The sequence below is a fragment of the Oncorhynchus keta genome, chromosome 3, assembly GCF_023373465.1.
Source record: "Oncorhynchus keta strain PuntledgeMale-10-30-2019 chromosome 3, Oket_V2, whole genome shotgun sequence".
Taxonomy (NCBI): Eukaryota; Metazoa; Chordata; class Actinopteri; order Salmoniformes; family Salmonidae; genus Oncorhynchus; species Oncorhynchus keta.
The window spans coordinates 7,339,815-7,361,080 of record NC_068423.1 but is presented as its reverse complement, the minus strand read 5'-3'; the positions used below and the strand labels follow the sequence as shown (position 1 = coordinate 7,361,080).

At 40.5% G+C, this 21,266-nt stretch overlaps 1 protein-coding gene across 4 annotated transcripts in view; it reads left to right on the top strand.

The window, feature by feature from the left end:
• Positions 1 to 20,938, top strand: part of LOC118364650 (signal transducer and activator of transcription 5B-like) — a 33,503-nt gene extending 12,565 nt beyond the window's left edge. For 2 of the 4 annotated variants that reach the window (XM_035746367.2, XM_035746359.2), the window contains exons 9-19: positions 1,712 to 1,891; positions 7,831 to 7,918; positions 9,391 to 9,513; positions 9,937 to 10,029; positions 10,254 to 10,460; positions 10,976 to 11,070; positions 11,712 to 11,854; positions 12,193 to 12,348; positions 12,440 to 12,491; positions 12,785 to 12,892; positions 20,679 to 20,938. In XM_035746367.2, the coding sequence (XP_035602260.1) occupies positions 1,712 to 1,891; positions 7,831 to 7,918; positions 9,391 to 9,513; positions 9,937 to 10,029; positions 10,254 to 10,460; positions 10,976 to 11,070; positions 11,712 to 11,854; positions 12,193 to 12,348; positions 12,440 to 12,491; positions 12,785 to 12,892; positions 20,679 to 20,805 (1,372 nt within the window). In that variant the 3' untranslated portion in view covers positions 20,806 to 20,938. Of the gene's footprint in view, positions 1 to 1,711; positions 1,892 to 7,830; positions 7,919 to 9,390; positions 9,514 to 9,936; positions 10,030 to 10,253; positions 10,461 to 10,975; positions 11,071 to 11,711; positions 11,855 to 12,192; positions 12,349 to 12,439; positions 12,492 to 12,784; positions 12,893 to 20,433; positions 20,518 to 20,678 lie in introns of all 4 variants that reach the window. The other 2 variants (XR_004821631.2, XM_035746374.2) reach the window with 2 other exon arrangements.
• Positions 20,939 to 21,266: the final 328 nt, after the last annotated feature.

Genomic DNA, 21,266 nt, shown 5'->3' with positions numbered 1-21,266 from the left:
ATGCTCAATGGGTGACATGGCTGAGTATGCAGGCCACTGGGACATTTTCATCTATCCGGAATTGTGTACAGGTCCTTTCAACATGTTTCATCTGCCTGGTACAGTTGAAACTGGGATTCATCCATGAAGAGCACACTTCTCCAGTGTGTTAGTTGCCATCGAAGTTGAGCATTTGCCCAATGAAGTTGGCTATGATGCCGAACTGCAGTCAGGTCAAGACCATGGGAAGGACGACGAGCACGGAGATGCGCTTCCCCGAGACGCTTTCTGACCGTTTGTGCAGACATTCTTTGGTTGTGCAAACCCAGTTTCCTTAGCTGTGCCAATGGCTGGTGTCAGACGATCCCGCAGGGGAAGAAGCCGGATGTGGAGTTCCTGGGCTGGTATGGTTACACGTGTTCTGCTGTTGTCAGGCTGGTTGGACATACAGCCAAATTCTCTGGTACAGAAATGAACATTCAGTTCTCTGGCAACCGCTCTGGTGGACATTCCTGCAGTCGGCATGCAAATTGCATACAACTTCAATCTTGAGACATCTGTGGACATTGCGTTGTGTAACAAACCGCTCATTTTTAAAGTGGTCTGTGTAATGATCATGTGTGGTGATCATGCTGTTTAATTAGCTTCTTGATAAGCCACACCTGTCAGGTGGAAGGAGAAATGCTCACTAACATGGATGTAAACTCATTTCTGGGGTCTTTTATTTCAGGTCATGAAACATTGGACCAACACTTTACATGTTTTATATTTTTATTCAGTATATGATCATAAGTCATGTAATGCCTGATAAGAGCACAATCAGGAAAACCAACACTTTGTAGTTTCTTAAATTAACACAAAAATAAAGTACAATATTGGTTTGAAATCAATATGTAAACATGGCTGACATTGCGTAGACCTATGCTATAAGGTTCTCTTACAAAGAGAGAAATGCACTTGTGTGACTCATAAAGGTGGCGTGTCTGTAGCACGTACTTCTCATTTCACCCTCCGGGGTAATGTGATGGGCTGTCACTGTTAAGAAGCCCTGGAGGTCCATCCACCTGTAATGAGCACAACACCGGGTGCATTGGCCAATTCACTGACGACTTCTGCTTCAGCTTGCTTGTAGAGCGGGTACTGCTTGTTTGCTGAAGTCAGTGCGAGAGAGCCAAGTTCGTAACGTGGCAAAAGCACTTTCACAAGGTCCTGAAACCCCCTATTCTTCTCAACCACCGAGAATGGGTGCATATCAGTGGCTATAAACATACCTATTTCTCTCTTGATTTTCTTAGGCCCGATCAGAATCTGCTGCGAAGGGCTGCTTGAATGCAGAGGGGAGGTGTAGTTATTTGTTTTGCTATGGTGCACGGAATACTGGGGTGATGGGCTCTAGTTGCTTTAACGGAATAGTCAGATGAGAGATTCTGCTCCGATTTTCCTCGAGGCGTACAACAGTGTAGGCAGCCTGTAGGCCTAGTGTGTTAGATCTATTATGTATTCATTCAGCTTCAAACTGAGATCCCAAAACGGTTTGGTGTGAATCCGTGTACCGTTACACCCCTACAATCTGTAGGTCATGTCATTTTATCTTGTACGCAGCCTCTAATCTTTTTAAATGCAGTATTTACCCACTTTCTCTCACTTTCTTTTTCTACCCAACCATCTTTCCTCCCTTGCTACATCCATCCCCCCCTCCCCCCTCCACCTCCCTCAATCCCTCACCTATCAGTACGTTTATCATCGAGAAGCAGCCCCCCCAGGTGCTGAAGACCCAGACTAAGTTTGCGGCGACTGTGCGCCTACTGGTGGGCGGGAAGCTCAACGTGCACATGAACCCCCCGCAGGTCAAGGCAGTCATCGTCAGCGAGCAGCAGGCCAAGGCCCTTCTCAAGAATGAGAGCACCCGCAAGTGAGAAGCCACACATACACACCCTCTGACAGGCATACACACTTACAGACACACACACGGCCATAGCCAGGGTCTGTGTTTTGGTGAGGTCCGGATGGGGGTGGGGAGAAATGTTTGCCGTTTTAAAGCTTATTTCCTGCAATTTTACACTTCCATGACTTATGCCATGTTAATATATCAGAGTGATGGAAAAAAGTGCCCTGCATGCCCGGTCTATAATTCAGCCATGATTATTACAGGTGTAGATAGTCTAGGTCGTCAAGCTAATTTACCAATTACATTTTGTTTGTCTTTTACAGACGGGCTAATTCAGTGACTGTCAGTGATTTTGTTTAGAATCGCGCTGCAATGGATAACTGCCGTTTTACGGTCTCCTGACCAATTATTTTTTTTTTGTTGCACAGATCTTAACTTTTTTGTACATAATGTTTCCGCCATTGTTTCCTATGACCGAAAAAAACTTCTGGACATCAACATCGATCACTAACCTCGATTTGCATCACAGGAGGTTGGATTATAATTGGTCACATGGACAGAGAGAAACAGATTACACAGTGTACAAAATATTAGGAACACCTGCTTGTTCCTGTACACACTGACTAGGTGAATCCAGGTGAAAGCTGTCATACCTTTGTGGATGTCGCCTGTTAAAAACCACTTCAGTCAGTGTAGACCGGTTAAAGAAGGATTTTCAAGCCTTGAGACATTGTTTATGTGCCATTCAGAGGGTGAATGGGCAAGACAAAATATTTAAGTGCCTTTGAACGTTGTATGGTAGTAGGTGTCAGGTGCACCAGTTTTAGTGTGTTAAGAACTCAAACGCTGCTGGGTTTTTCACACTCAATGAACCTGATTGTGGAAAATTTATGCTCAGTTAGTTGTGTACCGTATTGCGTTACCGCTAGCAACATTTTAGCAACAGACTTATGGGCTAGCTGTCTCGTCTGTGTTTTATAAATGTGCAATGAGCATAAAATAGATGCATAAGGAATTGGCAAATTGTTCTCATTTTGAGAAATTAGCATATTGTTCTCATTTTGAGAAATTAGCATCTTATCCAGGTAGGCCATTTGATTTCAACATCTAAACAAAGTGAACGGCCTATCGTTCAAACGGTTGGAGACAGACAAGGGTGTATTCATAACAGTTCAACTGTTCTACCTTGTTAGCAAAGCAAATAGATCCAAGTTGGCTGCACTTTAAATATAAAGATTAGCTGGCTACTCACTAGCACTGGGCTTGTGCTTGAGAGATTGTTTGAGACCTGTGTTAACTTTCTATAATGCCCGCTACCAGAGTTGGTCATTATTGCTGGATGTGCATTGTACATGGATGGTTCTGGTTAGTTTTTTTTAAACAAATGGGGCATATTTATAGACATGAAAGCCAGATCTGTGAATATAACTATTTTGTTTAAATGATTAACTTATTTGTGGGTCTTATGGTTGAAGGATCATATTTACTCTAGGTTTAATTTTTACAAGGCCTGAATTCATGAATCATTCCTGGATGTTTGAAATGCAGTGTTGACTTTTTATTAATTTTTAAAAAATTGTCCAACAAAAACAGCTGGTCTCTATTTACCACCACTAACCGATGCTGGCACTAAGACCAACCTCAATGAGCTGTATAGGGCCAGAAGCGAACAGGAAAATGCTCTTTCTAGCATGTCACCTGTGCAACTAGAGGATACAAAAGTCCATCGCCTTTATTCATTAGTCAGTGTGGAGCTGCTGGACGAATGGCAAGTCATTTTGTTTGGCTTGTCAGTTAGCCAGCTAGCTAACTAGCCAAACAAAATGCTATGCGATCATTTGAATGATACATCAATTCAGCACTCCCCCATCCCCCCCACCTGCCCTGGTTGGATGAGCTATGTGGACTGCGGTGTGAGGGGTTGAGAGATGCCCGCCTCCATAGGGGACTATTACTGACTACTGCCGAGGTGTTGTGGTCTTTCTGGCGCTTATAGCTACCAAAGCATCGCCTAGATGGGTGCTACACTTTAGTAGTGGACTATCCAGCCTAGTAGTGGACTATCCAGGAGGAGTCAACAAACAAGGTGCGTGATGAAGAGCTACAACCCTGTCTAAGTAACTGATTGATGCTGCTCCCTTTCTGTGCCATCAAAGCTCCTTTAGCTTAAGCTACTGCCAAGCCTTTTTGAATTGCCTTGCTGAACAACAACTTATCATCGGAAGTTGTGGAAGACCATCGCTCAAGACCTGCCAGATCTCTACATTTGTTTTTTGTTTTTACAGCGTCTTTGAGATTCTCTTTAATGAAAATCACTACATAAAATAAATGTATTATTACTCCACACACAGAATCAGATACAAAGTTCTCCCTCGCCCTCCATTTGGCAAATCTGACCATAACACTCTATCCTGATTCCTGCTTACAAGCAAAAACTCAAACAGGAAGTACGGAAGTTGTCCGATTTTAAGCAGATGCTAAGCTACACGACTGTTTTGCTAGCACAGACTTTAACATGTTCTGGGATTCATCCGATGGAATTGGCATCATTAAGTAAGTGCATCGATGCCGTCGTCCCCAGAGTGACCGTACGCACATATCCCACCCAGAAGCCAGGGATTACAGGCAACAGCCGCACTGAGCTAAAGGCTAGAGCTGCTCCTTTCAAGGAGCGGGATACTAATCTGGACATAAATCCTGCTACGACCTCCAAGCCATCAAACAGGCAAAGCATCACAACAGGACTAAGATCAAACCCTACTACGCCGGCTCTGATGCTCGTCGGATGTAGCAGGGCTTGCAAACTGTCATGGATTACAAAGGGAAACGCAGCCACGAGCTGACCTGTGATGCGAGCCTACCAGACGAGCTAAATGCTTTCAAAGCTCGCTTCGATGCAAGCAACACTGAACCATGCATGAGAGTGCCAGCTGTTCCAAATGGCTGATCACGCTCTCCGTAGCTGATGTAAGACTTTTTTAAACAGGTTAACATTTACAAGGTCACAGGGCCAAGCCGGTAATCAGGATGCATGCTCTGGAAAGTGTCTTCACTGACATTTTACAAAATTTCTCTGACCCGGTCTGTATTACCTACATGTTTCAAGCAGACCACCATTGTCCCTATGCCCAACAATGCCATGGTAACCTGTCTACATGACTATCGCCCCGTAGCACTCACATCTGTAGCCATGCAATGCTTTGAAGGCTGGTCATGGCTCACATCAAGGCCATCATCCCAGACACCCTGGACCCACTCCAATTTGCTTACTTCCTCCACAGATGACACAATCTCTATTTCACTCCACACTGCCCACTCCCATCCTGACAAGAGGTACACCTATGTGAAAATACTCATTGACTACAGCTCAATGTTTAACATCTTAGTGCCCTCAACTCATCACTACGCAAAGGACCCTGGGACTGAACACCTGACGGGCTGCCCCCAGGTGGTGAGGGTAGGCAACAACGCAACACATACAGCTGCACCGCACCATTGAAAGTATCTTGACTGGCTTCATCACCGCTTGGTATGGCAACTGCTTGGCATCCGACCGCAAGGCGCTACAGAGGGTACACCAGGTGGTGTCAGAGAAACGCCCTAGAAATGGTCAGACTCCAGCCACCCAAGTCAAGCTCTTCTCTCTGCTACCGCACGGCAAGCGGTACCAATGCACCAAGTCTGGAACCAACAGGACCCTGGTCAGTTTCTATCCCAAAGCCATAAGACTACTAAATAGTTGGTCCGGGTAGCTATTTGCTTAGTTAAATAGTTATCTGCATTGACTGTTTTAGAGGTAACGTTTTTGACTCTTCACATATGCTGCTGCTACGGTTTTATCTATCAAATCCAATTTGTCACGTGCTGAATACTACAGGTGTAGACCTTACCGTGAAATGCATACTTACAAGACCTTAACCACTGTATTCGTAGTAATATGTACATGCAGTTTAAGTCGGAAGTTTACATACACCTTAGCCAAATACATTTAAACTCAGTTTTTCACAATTCCTGACATTTAATCCTAGTAAGAATTCCCTGTCTTAGGTCAGTTAGGTTCACCACTTTATTTTAAGAATGTGAAATGTCAGAATAATAGTAGATATAATGATTTATTTCAGCTTTTATTTCATTAATCACATTATCAGTGGGTCAGAAGTTTACATACACTCAATTAGTATTTGGTAGCGTTTGCCTCTAAATTGTTTAACTTGGGTCAAACATTTTGGGTAGCCTTCCACAAGCTTCCCACAATAAGTTGGGTGAATTTTGGCCCATTTCCTCCTGACAGAGCTGGTGTAACTGAGTCAGGTTTTTAGGCCTCCTTGCTTGTGCACGCTTTCTCTGTTCTTCCCACACATTTTCTATAGGATTGAGTTCAGGGCTTTGTGATGGCCACTCCAATACCTTGACTTTGTTGTCCTGAAGCCATTTTGCCACAACTTTGGAAGTATGCTTGGACTCATTGTTCATTTGGAAGACCCATTTGCGACCAAGCTTTAACTTCCCGACTGATGTCTTGAGATGTTGCTTCAATATATCCATAGAATTTTCCTCCCTCATGATGCCATCTATTTTGTGAAGTGCACCAGTCCCTCCTGCAGCAAAGCACCCCCACAACAATATGCTGCCACCCCGTGCTTCACGGTTGGGATGGTGTTCTTCGGCTTGCAAGCATCCCCCTTTTTCCTCCAAACATAACAATGGTTATTTTGGCCAAACATAACGATGGTAATTTTGGCCAAACAGTTATACTTTTGTTTCATCAGACCAGAGGATATTTCTCCAGAAAGTACGATCTTTTACCCCATGTGCAGTTGCAAACCGTAGCCTGGATTTTTTTAATGGCGGTTTTGGAGCAGTGGCTTCCTCCTTGCTGAGCGGCCTTTCAGGTTATGTCGATTATAGGACTCGTTTTACTGTGGAAATGGATACTTTTGTACCTGTTTCCTCCAGAATCTTCATCAAGGTCCTTTGCTGTTGTTCTGGGATTGATTTTCACACCAAAGTGCATTCATCTCTAGGAGACACAACGTGTGTCCTTCCTGAGTGGTATGATGGCTGCGTGGTCCCATGGTGTTTATACTTGCGTACTATTGTTTGTACAGATGAACGTGGTACCTTCAGGCGTTTGGAAATCGCTCCCAAGGATGAACCAGACTTGTGGTCTACAATTTAAAAAAATAATAAAAAATAAAAAAAATCCTGAGGTCTTGGCTGATTTATTTTGATTTTCCCATGATGTCAAGTAAAGAGGCACTGAGTTTGAAGGTAGGCCTTGAAATGCATCCTAACTGACTTGTCAAAACTATAGTTTGTTAACAAGAAATGTGTGGAGAGGTTAAAAAAGGAGTTTTAATGACTCCAACCTAAGTGTATGTAAACTTCCGACTTCAACTGTATCTGCCTCAGGTACCTTGTACCTCTGCACATCAACTCGGTACTGGTACCCGTGTGTATATAGCCACGTTCTACTTTGTGTATTAATTATTACTTTTGTTATTGTGTTATTACATTACTATTATTTCTCTATTTTCTTTCTTTCTGCATGGTCAGGAAGGGCCTGGCGGTAACAGGTACAAAAGTATCTAAGCATTTCACTGTTAGTCTACACCTGTTGTTTACGAATGTGACGTAGAAGATTTGATATATAATGAGGAAAACTGCTAATGCGCAACTAAGTTTCGAAATTGCACCTTGTGTATTCAAACTTTCAGCAGTAAGTTAAAGCCCTGATTGAGTTCCAAAAAAAAAAAGTTTTTTTTTTAAAACTGAGGTCCGGACCACTTGTCTTTGTTGGCTACGGCCCTAAACACACACACACACACAAAATGTGAAACTTCTACTCCGTCCAATTCTAGGGCCACTACTGTCACCCGCAACCAAAAGTTGACAAATATACACATTTGTACATGTACGCACACAACAGTTTGACGGATTTATGTCTCTTGTCTGTGTTGCAGTGACAGCAGTGGAGAAATTCTCAACAACAACTGTGTGATGGAATACCACCGGACCACAGGAACCCTGAGTGCTCACTTCAGGAACATGGTGAGTGAGGATAAATAAGCAACCAACGCGCAGTTATTTTTTATGTCAAACATGTACAGGTGTATTAACCCTTTACACCGTTGGGAATTGGCCAGAAGAAATATGAAAAGCACATGCATAAGCTTGGTAGCAATTGAAAGGGAACAATTTGGAGATTACGGGAGCATTATTAGACCAAAGTTGAGGATACAACGGTTCACCTGACACAAGACTGAATCCAAACATTACAGAGTTGATCTTATGTGCATTTTACATTTACTGTACTTTTTGCTGCATTTGTTGATAACAACATCTGAAAATACATTCAGTAACATGATAAGAATATTCCTGCAAAATGTGGGGTAGGTGCAACATAAGTCAAAAGAAAAATGACGACAAGAGCTCCTCTATGTGCTGTTGAGGAACTAGAGCAAGCACACTTGTAGTTTTGTTTGGAACACAGCCCCGCATCACACAATTACTGTTTACGGTGTATCCAAAAAACGGGTCATTTTATAAATCGCGATCTAAGGTGGGCATCATTTGAAAGCTTGTTTTTATTGCCAACATGACCAGCTAAATTTCTAAAATATGATCTTAGTGTTTGGGCTTTCACAGGGCAATTCAGGTAGAAATGAGTCATGTGAGCGTTTAGTCGTGTGTCCCGCAGCTCATTTTATGGACAAACCGGTTCATTCTGTTCAGAACATCACAGGGTTGTGATGCCATGTCATCTTGTGACTGTACATCAGACGTGGTGATCATAAACGTTGAAACTATGTTATGGAAAGGTGAAGTACACATTTTGGTGTTTAATGTAATCCTCAATGTCTAATCTTTCACAATACATAGGCCTCTTAATTTACATTGTTTCCATCTCTGACAACAAATGTGCAAAGGTTGTCCAATTTAGCGGGAGGGGTTTGGGGTAATTTCTTGTTGCGAGCGGTGCTCAAGTTCAGAACGGCTGTCAGTCAAAACCCATAAAGTGCTTTGAAGCTCAGAGCCTAAGTTTAACTGTACAGCCAGCTTGTTCCAATTTAGGGGCTTATCAGTGCTCAAATCTGCCATTTTCAACCTATATACGGGTACGAGTGTAAAGGGTTGATACGCATGTGTGAATTGGAAATGTGTTTTTTGCATATCCCAACTCCCCCTGAGACACCCTCGGAGAGTGGGGTCACGGCCTTATCAACGCCGACCCTGGAGCTATTAGGTTTAAGTGCTTTGTTCAAGGGCACGTCGGCAGATTTTTCACCTTGTCAGCTCGGGGATTCGTTACTGGCCAAACACTCTAACCGCTAGGTTAGAATGGGTTATATTTATAAATACAATTACATTACTGATTTATTTTAATTGGCGTTTTACTCAAACCTTTTGTGGTTTTGCCAAATTGTGATACATGTATGTACATGTGGTCAAAATGTTGCAGTATTTTTGTAGTTGTGGTCGATAAGCAGAGATTGTGTTGTGGTCTCTCCTGTGCTGTGTAGTCCCTGAAGCGGATCAAGCGGTCGGACCGTCGCGGGGCAGAGTCGGTCACAGAGGAGAAGTTCACTGTCATGTTTGAGTCTCAGTTCAGCGTGGGGGGCAACGAGCTGGTCTTCCACGTCAAGGTAACAGGAAAATCCACTTCTAGAAACACCAGAGACCAGTTTGTCTAAACTTTTAATCCAGATCGAAATAATCCTGTGTTCAATTCTGTGTAGTCTGTGGGCCCTCTTTTAAAAAAAAAAAAAATTTAATGCAGTTAAGGCAAAGAGAAGCAAATCTCTAACATACCTCATCATAATGCTATTACAAAGATCATGTTCTATGATACCATGATATTTGGTTTAAATATTGTCCGCATCCTTAAATGAAAGGGGAATTGAATGGGGCAACAAGATTGAGACAATACAGGATCATTTTGATCAGATTGGATGTCTTTCATTTCATTGACATCCATTCTTTAGTGAACTTTGAGTAGGATGACTTAAATTAGTCTATTTAATCACTTAATGCAGTCAGTGTAACTTTTATTTTGTATTCCCCCCCAGACATTATCTCTCCCCGTCGTGGTGATAGTTCACGGTAGTCAAGACAATAACGCCACGGCAACGGTCCTGTGGGACAACGCTTTTGCAGAGCCGGTGAGTTTATTGGCCTTTACTGGAAGACACTTTGCATACACCCCTGTCTCTTATCTGCCACTGTAGTTTATCTAAGCGTTGGAAAGGTTCGGAACAACTCCTGTATATATCTTTCTTATCTCTTCCCCTGATTTCCCTTTTTTTTTTGCTGTTCCAACCCTCTTTTCCTCTCCCTCATACACACACACACACTCTGCTTTCCTCCTCCATCCCCCCTCCCCCAGGGCAGGGTGCCATTCGTCGTTCCTGACAAGGTGCTGTGGCCCCAGCTGTGTGAAGCCCTAGACATGAAATACAAGGCAGAGATGCACAGTGCCCGCGGCCTCTGCGACGACAACCTGGTCTTCCTGGCCCAGAAGGCATTCAGCAGCGCCAGCATAAACCCAGAAGACTACCGCAACATGACCATGTCCTGGGCCCAGTTCAACCGGGTACATCCGTTTTTGATTAAGACTTTCAGATTGCTTTACCACAGCAGTGACTATTATTACCGCCACATGATCATGTCTTGGCCCCAGTACAAACAAGTTCTAACCGTTTCACCACTGACTACTACTGCGACATGACCATTAAACCACTGGAATAGGGATTGTTACCTCACAGATTTAAAGCTGGAATCCACGATGACGAAACGGCCACGTCCGTTTGCGGTATTACAACAAAAAAGTAATTTTACTGCAAACAACAGTATTTTTTTCTGTCCCTTGGACTTAATTTCACACACAATGAAAGAGCACTATGTATTGTAATTTAGTTGACCATTCTCAACAACGCTCCTCAGCTCGGCAACAATAACAATGGTGGTGGGGAGGCCAGTGGCACTGTTTGACCCTACTGCAGATTGCATCTTTAAGACTTTAACAGCAATGCCAGTGTCAAAGTATTTGCAATAGAAAGAAAACCAATGGTATTGTGAACCAGGTTTGATTATCTATGCTATCCACAGGAGAGCTTGCCAGGGAGGAACTTCACTTTCTGGCAGTGGTTTGACGGAGTCATGGAGCTCATGAAGAAACACCTGAAGCCCCACTGGAATGACGGGTAAGAGAGGAGTGCTTCAATTCAGAGCTTTTCCATTAGTGGATGTGTGGCCAAATTTTCTGGACGCTTCTTCCCTATATCTTAACAACCGTACCTTTTGCGCTCGTGCGGGATTATCTACTTTACACAACAGCAAAAAGTACGTGCCTGCTGCTCGCTCTGCTTCCGCTTCCGCCTCCTTCCTGTTCTCTCACACCCCCACACGTGATCGGCCGTCTTTGTCTGGTGTTCAAACTTTGACAAACTGCAACTGTAAAGTGTCTTCCTCTGTTGTAAGCTGTCTGTAAAAACGACAATCGAATTTACTGCTCGCACACATTGTAACATCTGTGGGGCGGGGCGGTTCATTTCGCTCCTGTCGCCTCAGCCCTTCCATTAACCCTGTTATTAGACAATTTTTGATGAAAGGAATGAGTTGAATAAGCAGCCTTTTGACCATGCTCTTATTGTGAAAATATGTCTTTAGAATTGTGCAATGAAATAGGGCAACGTGTGTGTGTGCTCGTTTATTTATTTTTTTATTTTTTTTACATATTGTGTGTGAATTTGTGAGTGCTTGCGAGACGTTAAATTCCATACTGTGTGTGTGTGTACTGCATACGCATGTGTGTGTTTACGTACTGCGTATTCGTGTTACGCAGGGCGATCTTGGGCTTTGTGAATAAACAGCAGGCCCAGGACATGCTGATGTCCAAGCCCAACGGGACCTTCCTGCTTCGCTTCAGTGACTCTGAGATTGGGGGCATCACCATCGCCTGGGTGGCAGAGAACCCTAACAAAGCGGGTACTGTACTTTACTACCCACCTAGGAGTAAGCAGAGTGTTTTCGGGCCAATACATGAGCCTATGCATGGTTCTCCACATCGTGTGATGGGAGTGTAGGTAATTGAGGCAGGAAAAACGTTGTTGCCGATTTATTCAGTTTGTTGACAAACGGCTAACATAACGTCGATACATATGATCTTAATATGTGACTTGTACACAAAGCTACTTAATGGACCTTTTTAGATGTTCTCTGTCGCCTTAGTCCAGGTCTCTTCCTCAACAAAAATGTGATGTCAATGAGCCTAATCTGGCTAAATTGAGGTTGAAAGGATATTTTTCTATGATATTGTTCTCCAGGGGAGAGGCTGGTGTGGAACCTCATGCCGTACACCACCAAAGACTTTTCCATCCGCTCACTAGCCGACCGCATCAGTGACCTCAACCACCTTATGTTCCTCTATCCCGACCGGCCCAAGGACGAGGTGTTCTCCAAGTACTACACCCCTCCCCTCTGTACGTACCCTTCTCCTCATCCTTGACTTTATTTTTGTTTCTTAAATAAGTTAAGGTGTTCTCAAATTTGTCTGTTCTCATTTTCTCTCAGCAAAAGCAGTGGATGGCTACGTCAAACCACAGATCAAGCAGGTTGTGCCAGAGTACGTATACTGTCATGCATATAACAATTTTTTACTATTTCTAAACCCACATACTGAACCAATAATACCCCATTCCAAATCTGCCGCTAGCCTCTACCCTATCATATGGCGATTTGTAATTGGGCAATTGTGTGTAAATTACTTTTTGTTTTTCTTTTGGTTTATGATAGACTCATGAAGCATTTCTAAGTTATATTCTTCAATAATCAATGGGTAAATACCCAAAATGTAAACAGTTTCCCAAATCCCAGACTGTAGCTTTAATGTGATTGTGCTTCCTGTCCTCCCTGTAGATTCACTACTCCCAACCCTGAGCCGTCCAGTGGGAACCCCACCTACATGGACCAGGCACCCTCCCCGTCAGTGGCTCACCCCATCAACTTTGCAATTTTCCCTCCCATGTAAGTACACTACAGATGGGGAAAGTATCAATGTACAGCAGTGACTAGTCATTAGATGACATGCAGTTCCCTCTAAGCTGCGTGCTTGCCCGGCTACCCACCTCCCCCCACGACTGCGGCGCAGAAGAAATACCAGCTCATGCAGAGATGCACAAGTATACTCCGTTAGTTTACACTATATATTTATATCAGTGTTTCCCTCTAATATATGGGACTTGTGATTGAATCAACATATCACCAACCCTTTGAAAGCATCAAAACTAGCATTGCAAGATTGAGTCAGGGATTTTGTTGTAGGTAGAGCGCACTAGAGGAGAATTCTGACAGGTAACCTACGAGCGGTATTTTTCTTTATCCCACCATCGCGAGTGGGTGCGCTTATCAGATCAAAGTGCAGATTCGCGTGTGCACAGTTGTTGATATTTACAAGTTATTAGCACATAATCTATATATGTGTGTGTGTGTATATATCTGTAGATACATATATATATATATATATATGTGTGTGTGTATATATCTGTAGATATATTTATATATATATATGTGTGTGTGTATATATCTGTAGATATATTTATATATATATATGTGTGTGTATATATCTGTAGATATATTTATATATATATGTGTGTGTGTATATATCTGTCGATATATTTATATGTATGTGTGTGTAGATATATTTATATATATATGTGTGTATATATCTGTAGATATATTTATATATATCTGTCGATATATTTATATGTATGCATGTATGTGTGTGTATATATCTGTCGATATATTTATATGTATGTGTGTGTGTGTAGATATATTTATATATATATGTGTGTATATATCTGTAGATATATTTATATATATATATGTGTGTATATATCTGTAGATATATTTATATATATATATGTGTGTATATATCTGTAGATATATTTATATATATATATATATATGTGTGTATATATCTGTAGATATATTTATATATATATATATGTGTGTATATATCTGTAGATATATTTATATATATATATATATGTGTGTATATATCTGTAGATATATTTATATATATATATATATGTGTGTATATATCTGTAGATATATTTATATATATATATATATATATGTGTGTATATATCTGTAGATATATTTATATATATATATATATATATGTGTGTATATATCTGTAGATATATTTATATATATATATATATGTGTGTATATATCTGTAGATATATTTATATATATATATATATGTGTGTATATATCTGTAGATATATTTATATATATATATATATATGTGTGTATATATCTGTAGATATATTTATATATATATATATATATGTGTGTATATATCTGTAGATATATTTATATATATATATATGTGTGTATATATCTGTAGATATATTTATATATATATATGTGTGTATATATCTGTAGATATATTTATATATATATATATGTGTGTATATATCTGTAGATATATTTATATATATATATGTGTGTATATATAATATAATAATAATATATGCCATTTATCTGTAGATATATTTATTTATCCAATATGTGTGTATTACAGTCATATTTATACATTCTACGTATGTGTGTATATATCTGGTATATTTATATATATATATATATGTGTGTATATATCTGTAGATATATTTACTACCCTGGCATTACAAGCGCCATGCTCTACCAACTGAGCTACAGAAGGACCTATCTGTAGATATATTTATATATATATATGTGTGTATATATCTGTAGATATATGTGTGTGTATATATCTGTAGATATATTTATATATATATATATATGTGTGTATATATCTGTAGATATATTTATATATATATGTGTGTATATATCTGTAGATATATTTATATATATATATGTGTGTGTATATATCTGTAGATATATTTATATATATATATGTGTGTGTATATATCTGTAGATATTTATATATATATATATGTGTGTGTATATATCTGTAGATATATTTATATATATATGTGTGTGTGTATATATCTGTAGATATTTATATATATGTGTGTGTGTGTGTGTGTGTGTGTGTGTGTGTGTGTATATTTATATATATGTGTGTATATATATTTGTATATATATATATGTGTGTGTATATATATTTATATATGTGTGTGTGTGTATATATATGTGTGTGTGTGTATATATATGTGTGTGTATATATTTATATATATGTGTGTATATATATTTATATATATATATATGTGTGTGTATATATATTTATATATGTGTGTGTGTATATATCTGTAGATATATTTATGTGTATGTATAATTAAAAACTACAAATTGTGTTTTATATAGGAATTGGTTTGAATCTGAAGAATAAAATTAATTCACATGAGCACCCAATATGCGTATTTCACTCATGCGCTATTTTACTTCCAACAATGTGTAGGCAGGTTGCTTAGGATTCAAACATTCTCAAACAGCCTAATTCATACTCTTCAGCGGCATAATGGACTTTACAGTGACCTGCTATTAAAATAATGTTTATCATTAGGCTATAGTAGGCCAAAGCTGTGTGCTACAAAACCTGGGTAGCGCATGGGTGAAGTACGCATGTGGATTTTGCTACACGTTTGAATCATCAAAAACAAGAAAGCAACATTTGTCCGGTGAAGTCCACAAAACATTTCATGTAACAATCAGATACTTGACTTACAACATGGTCAAGCAAGTTAATTTAACAACCTCTACAGGATCGGTGTCCCTCACGCGTTACGGTTGAGCTAACGTAGGCTAATGTGATTAGCATGAGGTTGTAAGTAACAAGAACATTTCCCAGGACATAGACATATCTGATATGGGCAGAAGTCTTAAATTCTTGTTGATCTAACTGCACTGTCCAATTTACAGTAGCTATTATAGTGATAGAATACCTTGCTATTGTTTGAGGAGTGCACTGAAATTGTATTAATAAACCAATTAGGCACATTTGGGCAGTCTTGTATAACAGTTTGAACAGAAATGCAATGGTTAATTGAATCCGTCTAATACTTTGCCTAAAAAATCTAAATTGCACCTGGGCTGGAATAATACATCTTGGCCTTTCTCTTGTATTTCAAAACGTTTTTTTTTTTTTTTTTTTTTTTTTGTGTGTTCTATTACCAGATCTGTAAAATGTTTTATATTTTCCTACATTCATTTCACATTTCCACAAACTTCAAAGTGTTTCCTTTCAAATGGTCGCAAGAATATGCATATCCTTGCTTCAGGTTCTGAGCTGCAGGCAGTTAGATTTGGGTATATAATTTTAGGCAAAAAAAAATTCAGATTACCTAACAGCTGTTGATTTAAAATCAGAGTTACCGCAAGTTGCAAAGAAAACAGGAGCTGCCTCCACTATTCCAGCACCATTTCAACACCAAATCACCTATGCTTAGTCTAATACAGTGACAACTTAAAAATACCAAAAGTTTTTGTCCAATCAACTGTAAGCTAAATATGTTGTGGCTGTACATGGCACTGATTTGTGTGTGTCGACTCACTCTACTTGTAGAGGAACGCCAATGTCATCCTCTTTCATGTTGCTGAAACGGTCTATGACTCCATCATATAGTACACACTTATTCGATTTTTTGTTGTCCTCGGCTACCTGGCTAAATTGCTTGCTCGCTAGCCTAACTTATTTCATGGGCAACTATGAGCCAGCATGTTAACATTTAGCCTACTACATATTGAACTTCAATCATCTAAGGCCAGGTGTACAATGTATGAGTTTATGGCTAGATCAGAATTGCCATTATAATCATTAGCCGGTACGGAGATTTAAGTAAAACCACAAGTCCAAATCCCGATCTTCATCCATGGCTAATTTGGGAAATGGACGATTTTAGCCACTGGAGGACAATGACACTTTCTGTCAATTACATTTTACTTTTATTGTTATTGGTGTGAAGCCAAATCCAAGCTGGCTTCCCTTGACACTTCTTTTTTTTCTATTTTCTTTCTACTCCAGGACCATTCAAAGTTGAGCTCACTCAGTTTAGCTCAACCCTGATTTACTATTATTTTCTTACCAAAGGAGGCCAAATGCTCGCCGGCTTTCCTTACTATTCAATTCAATGCTATTGGGGGGAGGTCCTAAGCTGACATTTGGAATTGTCTGATGGTGACAGTAAGCTTTTATTGCACAGTGTTTTGTTGTTCATTCACTCTGTACTGATTTTAAAGATTTATTTCTCTGGCTTGGTTAAAAAAAAACGTCTAAAACAGTTGCTGTATTGAAACCGGTAACATAGCTAACCAAGTTGGCAAGCGCAATGTTTTATACAGTACATTTTAGTACGTTACAGCCTTATTCTAAAATGTGTTAAATAAAAATACAAAATCCTCATCAATCTACACACAATACCCCATAATGACAAAGCAAAAACAGGTTTTTAGAAATGTTTGCAAATGTATTTATAAAAATACAAAAAATGAACGGTGACTTCCCAAGTGGTGCAGCATTCTAAGGCACTGATCAGTGCTAGATACGTCACTACAGATCCTGGTTTGATCCTGGGCTGTGTCGGAACTGCCCGCGAACAATTGGCCAAGCGTCGTCCGGGCTAAGGGAGGGTTTGGCCAGTTGGGATGTCCCATCGTGCTCTAGCTACTCCTCCTGGCGGCCGGGCTCATGCATGCTGGCTTCAGTTGCCAGCTGTATGGTGTTTCCTTCCACACATTGGTACGACTGGCTTCCGGGTTAAGCGAGAAGTGTGTCTTGAAGCAGTGCGGCTTGGCGGGGTCTTGTTTCAGAGGACACATTTCTCTCGACCTTCACCTCTCCCGAGTCCGCATGGGAGTTGCAGCGATGGGACAAGACTGTAACTACCAATTTGAATATCACAAAAAGGGGATAAAAAGTACATTAAATATATATTAAACATAATTTACATAGGTATTCAGACCCTTTGCTAAGAGACTCAATGTAGCTCCTGTTTCCATTGATCATCCTTGATGTTTGGAGTCTACCTGTGGTAAATTCAATTGATTGGACAGGATTTGGTAAGGCACACACCTGTCTATATAAGGTCCCACAGTTGACAGTGCATGGCAGAACAAAAACCAAGCCATGTGGTCAAAGGACTTGTCCGTAGAGCTCCGAGACAAGATTGTGTCGAGGTACAGATCTGGGGAAGGGTACCAAAACATTGCTGCAGAATTGAATGTCCCTAAGAACACACTGGCTTCCATCATTCTTAAATGGAAGAAATTTGGAAAAACCAATAGACTTCGTAGAGCTGGCCGCTGAGCCAAACTGAGCAATCGGGGAGAAAGTGCATTGGTCAGGAAGGTGACCAAGAACCCGATGCTCACTCTGATAGAGCTCCAGTGTTCCTCTGTGGAGATGGTTGTCCTCCTGGAACATTCTCCCATCTCCACAGCACTCCACCTATCAGGCCTTTATGGTAGTGGCCAGACAGAAGCCACCCCTCAGTAAAAGGCATATTACAGCCCGCTTGGAGTTTGCCAAAAAGCATCTAAAGGACTCTCAGACCATGAGAAACAAGATTATCTGGTTTGATGAAACCAAGATTGAAGTCTTTGACCTGAATGCCAAGCGTCACATCTGGAGGAAACCAGGCACCATCCCTACGGTGAAGCATGGTGGCGGCAGCATCATGCTGTGAGGTTGTTTTTCAGCTCCAGGGACTTGTAGACTAGGACAACAGGACAACGACCCGAAGCACACAGCCAAGACAACGCAGGAGTGGCTTCAGGACAAGTCTCAATGTCCTTCAGTGGCCCAGCCAGCGCCCGGACTAGAACCCGGTAGAATATCTCTGGAGAGACCTGAAAATAGCTGTGCAGAGACGCTCCCCATTCAACCTGACAGAGCTCGAGAGGAACTGCAGAGAAGAATGGGAGAAACTCCCCAAATACAGGTGTGCCAAGCTTGTAGCGTCATACTCAAGAAGACTCAAGGCTGTAATTGACGCCAAAGGTGCTTCAACAAAGTACTGAGTAAGGGGCTTGAATACTTATGTAAATGTGATATTTCAGTTTTTGCTTTGTCATTATGGGGTATTGTGTGTAGATTGAAGGTTAAAAACAATTGAATCCATTTTAGAATCAGGCTGTAATGTGGAAAAAGTCTATGTTTTTGAATACTTTCCGTAAATGGCTATTTCCATGTGCAAATGTTATGGAATGCATTTGGTTTTACTGGTAGACCACTCTGATAGGCTACTGTGGCTATTTGAGCATAATGTAGGCCTATTTGGCCACTGTATAAAACTAACCTCTGTGTTTATGGTGGACACACGCTGGAAGTTTCTGCTCACAAGACCTGAAATTGACTTCGAGCTGATTATTGTTAATGTATTTAATGTTTTGGATGATTTTATACCTATATTTGGCTCCAAGTATCGATTTATTTTTTCTAATAATACAATTTTTATCTACACACACACACACACACACACACACACACACACTTACTTATATCTATCTAAAGGTTTGGACACCTACTCACTCAAGGGTTTTTCTTTATTTGTACCATTTTTTACACTGTAGAATAATAGTGAAGACCTCAACTATGAAATAACACATGGAATAATGTAGTAACCAAAAAAGTGTTAAACAAACCAACATATATTCTAGATTCTTCAAAGTAGCCACCCTTTGCCTTTGACAGCTTTGCACACTATTTGCTTTCTCTCAACCAGCTTCACCTGGAATGCTTTTCCAACAGTCTTGAAGGAGTTCCCACATATGCTGAGCACTTATTGGCTGCTTTTCCTTCACTTTGTGGTCCAACTCATCCCAAACCATCTCAGTTGGGTTGAGGTCAGGTGATTGTGGAGGCCAGGTCATCTGAAGCTGGTTAAGAGAATTCCAAGAGTGTGCAAAGCTGTCAAGGGAAAAGGTGGCTACTTTGAAGCATCACACAGAAACGGCAATATAAATCGTTATTATTCTCTCTTGATATCGGAAAAGGTCCGATTGGAATCAAAATCCCTACCCTTGGCTTTCAAGGCTAGCACACTACAAACTGTACCAGAAGCCCAGTCAAGGCTTGCTTAGTCAAGGGTTTCCTAATATGGTAGCTTTCGGAAGGTTGCAACATACAAAGCATTGCGGATTGAAATGCCCTTAAAAGAGCTGACGTGATTTCTAGGGCTGGGAATTGCCAGGGACAATAAAATATTATCACTGTACTTCTGTGCCGATACCATATGTTTTAGAGATTCTATATGTATTTTGATTCGATACTGCAATTTTTGTGAGTCAATGTTCCAAACATTGCTCACTATACATCTGCTGCAGAGGGACAATTAGAGAGCCATGACGAAACCAAGTTTTGATCAGTTGTGGAGATAAGGTAATGGGTTATACTTGTTGGCTCACCTTTTAAAAAAAAAGAAGAGAACGAGATAAAATGATGAGAAATACTGCCTAGCAAATCAATACTTGGAGTCATAGTATCTATATAAAACCGGAAAACAATTTATATTGCGACACAATACTACCCTCAAATTCAACTCTGGACTTCAAATTGCATTTTTTCATTGTTCCTCTCTAATCAGGGACTGATTTAGATGTGGGACACCAGGTGGGTGCAATTAATTATCAGGGAGAACAGAAAACCATCAGGCTTCGGACCTCGTAGGGTAAGAGTTCAATACCCCTGCCCTACTATATAGATTCTTTCCCCCATCACTAATGATTCCTTTTCTCTACATGTCCGGCTTTTGGTACAGATATTCTATCAGATATCACACAACGTTATGCCTTACTGATTGCGGTCTGTATGTCTCCCTTCCCACCCCAGCAGAAGTGACCCCATGATGGACGCAGATGGAGAGTTTGACCTGGAAGACACCATGGATGTGGCCCGACACGTGGAGGAGCTTCTGCGGCGGCCCATGGCCAACCAGTGGGACGGCCAACAGTCCTGAACTTTCACCTTTGACCCCTGACCCTGCACCCAACAAGAGCAAGCACCCAGAAAACATCCAATGGTTTTGTTGGTCCCATTGGTTTATATTGTCTATTTTTTTTGGCAATTCTCAAAGGTGAAATGTAATATTTGACAGTTCTTGGATTCTTTTCTGATCTTCTTGACGTGGCAATTGATTATTTAAAAGAAATAACTAATTGTACCTGAAGAAAAAGCACAGTTGAAAAGGTTTGTTTGGAAGTAAGTACTAAGAAAAATGTAGAAATGTGTGTTACTACAATATACAGCAATATTTTTACAAAAATATTTAGCTATGCTGCTTATGGCCATCCTCTGAAAATGTTTAAAGAGCAGGAAGGCCTGCACACTGTTTTTATGCTCCCAATTCACAGCTTTATTGACAAGGTTTCGATCCGAACCGGATCTTTGTCAGGTCAAACAAATGGAGTGCTCACATCC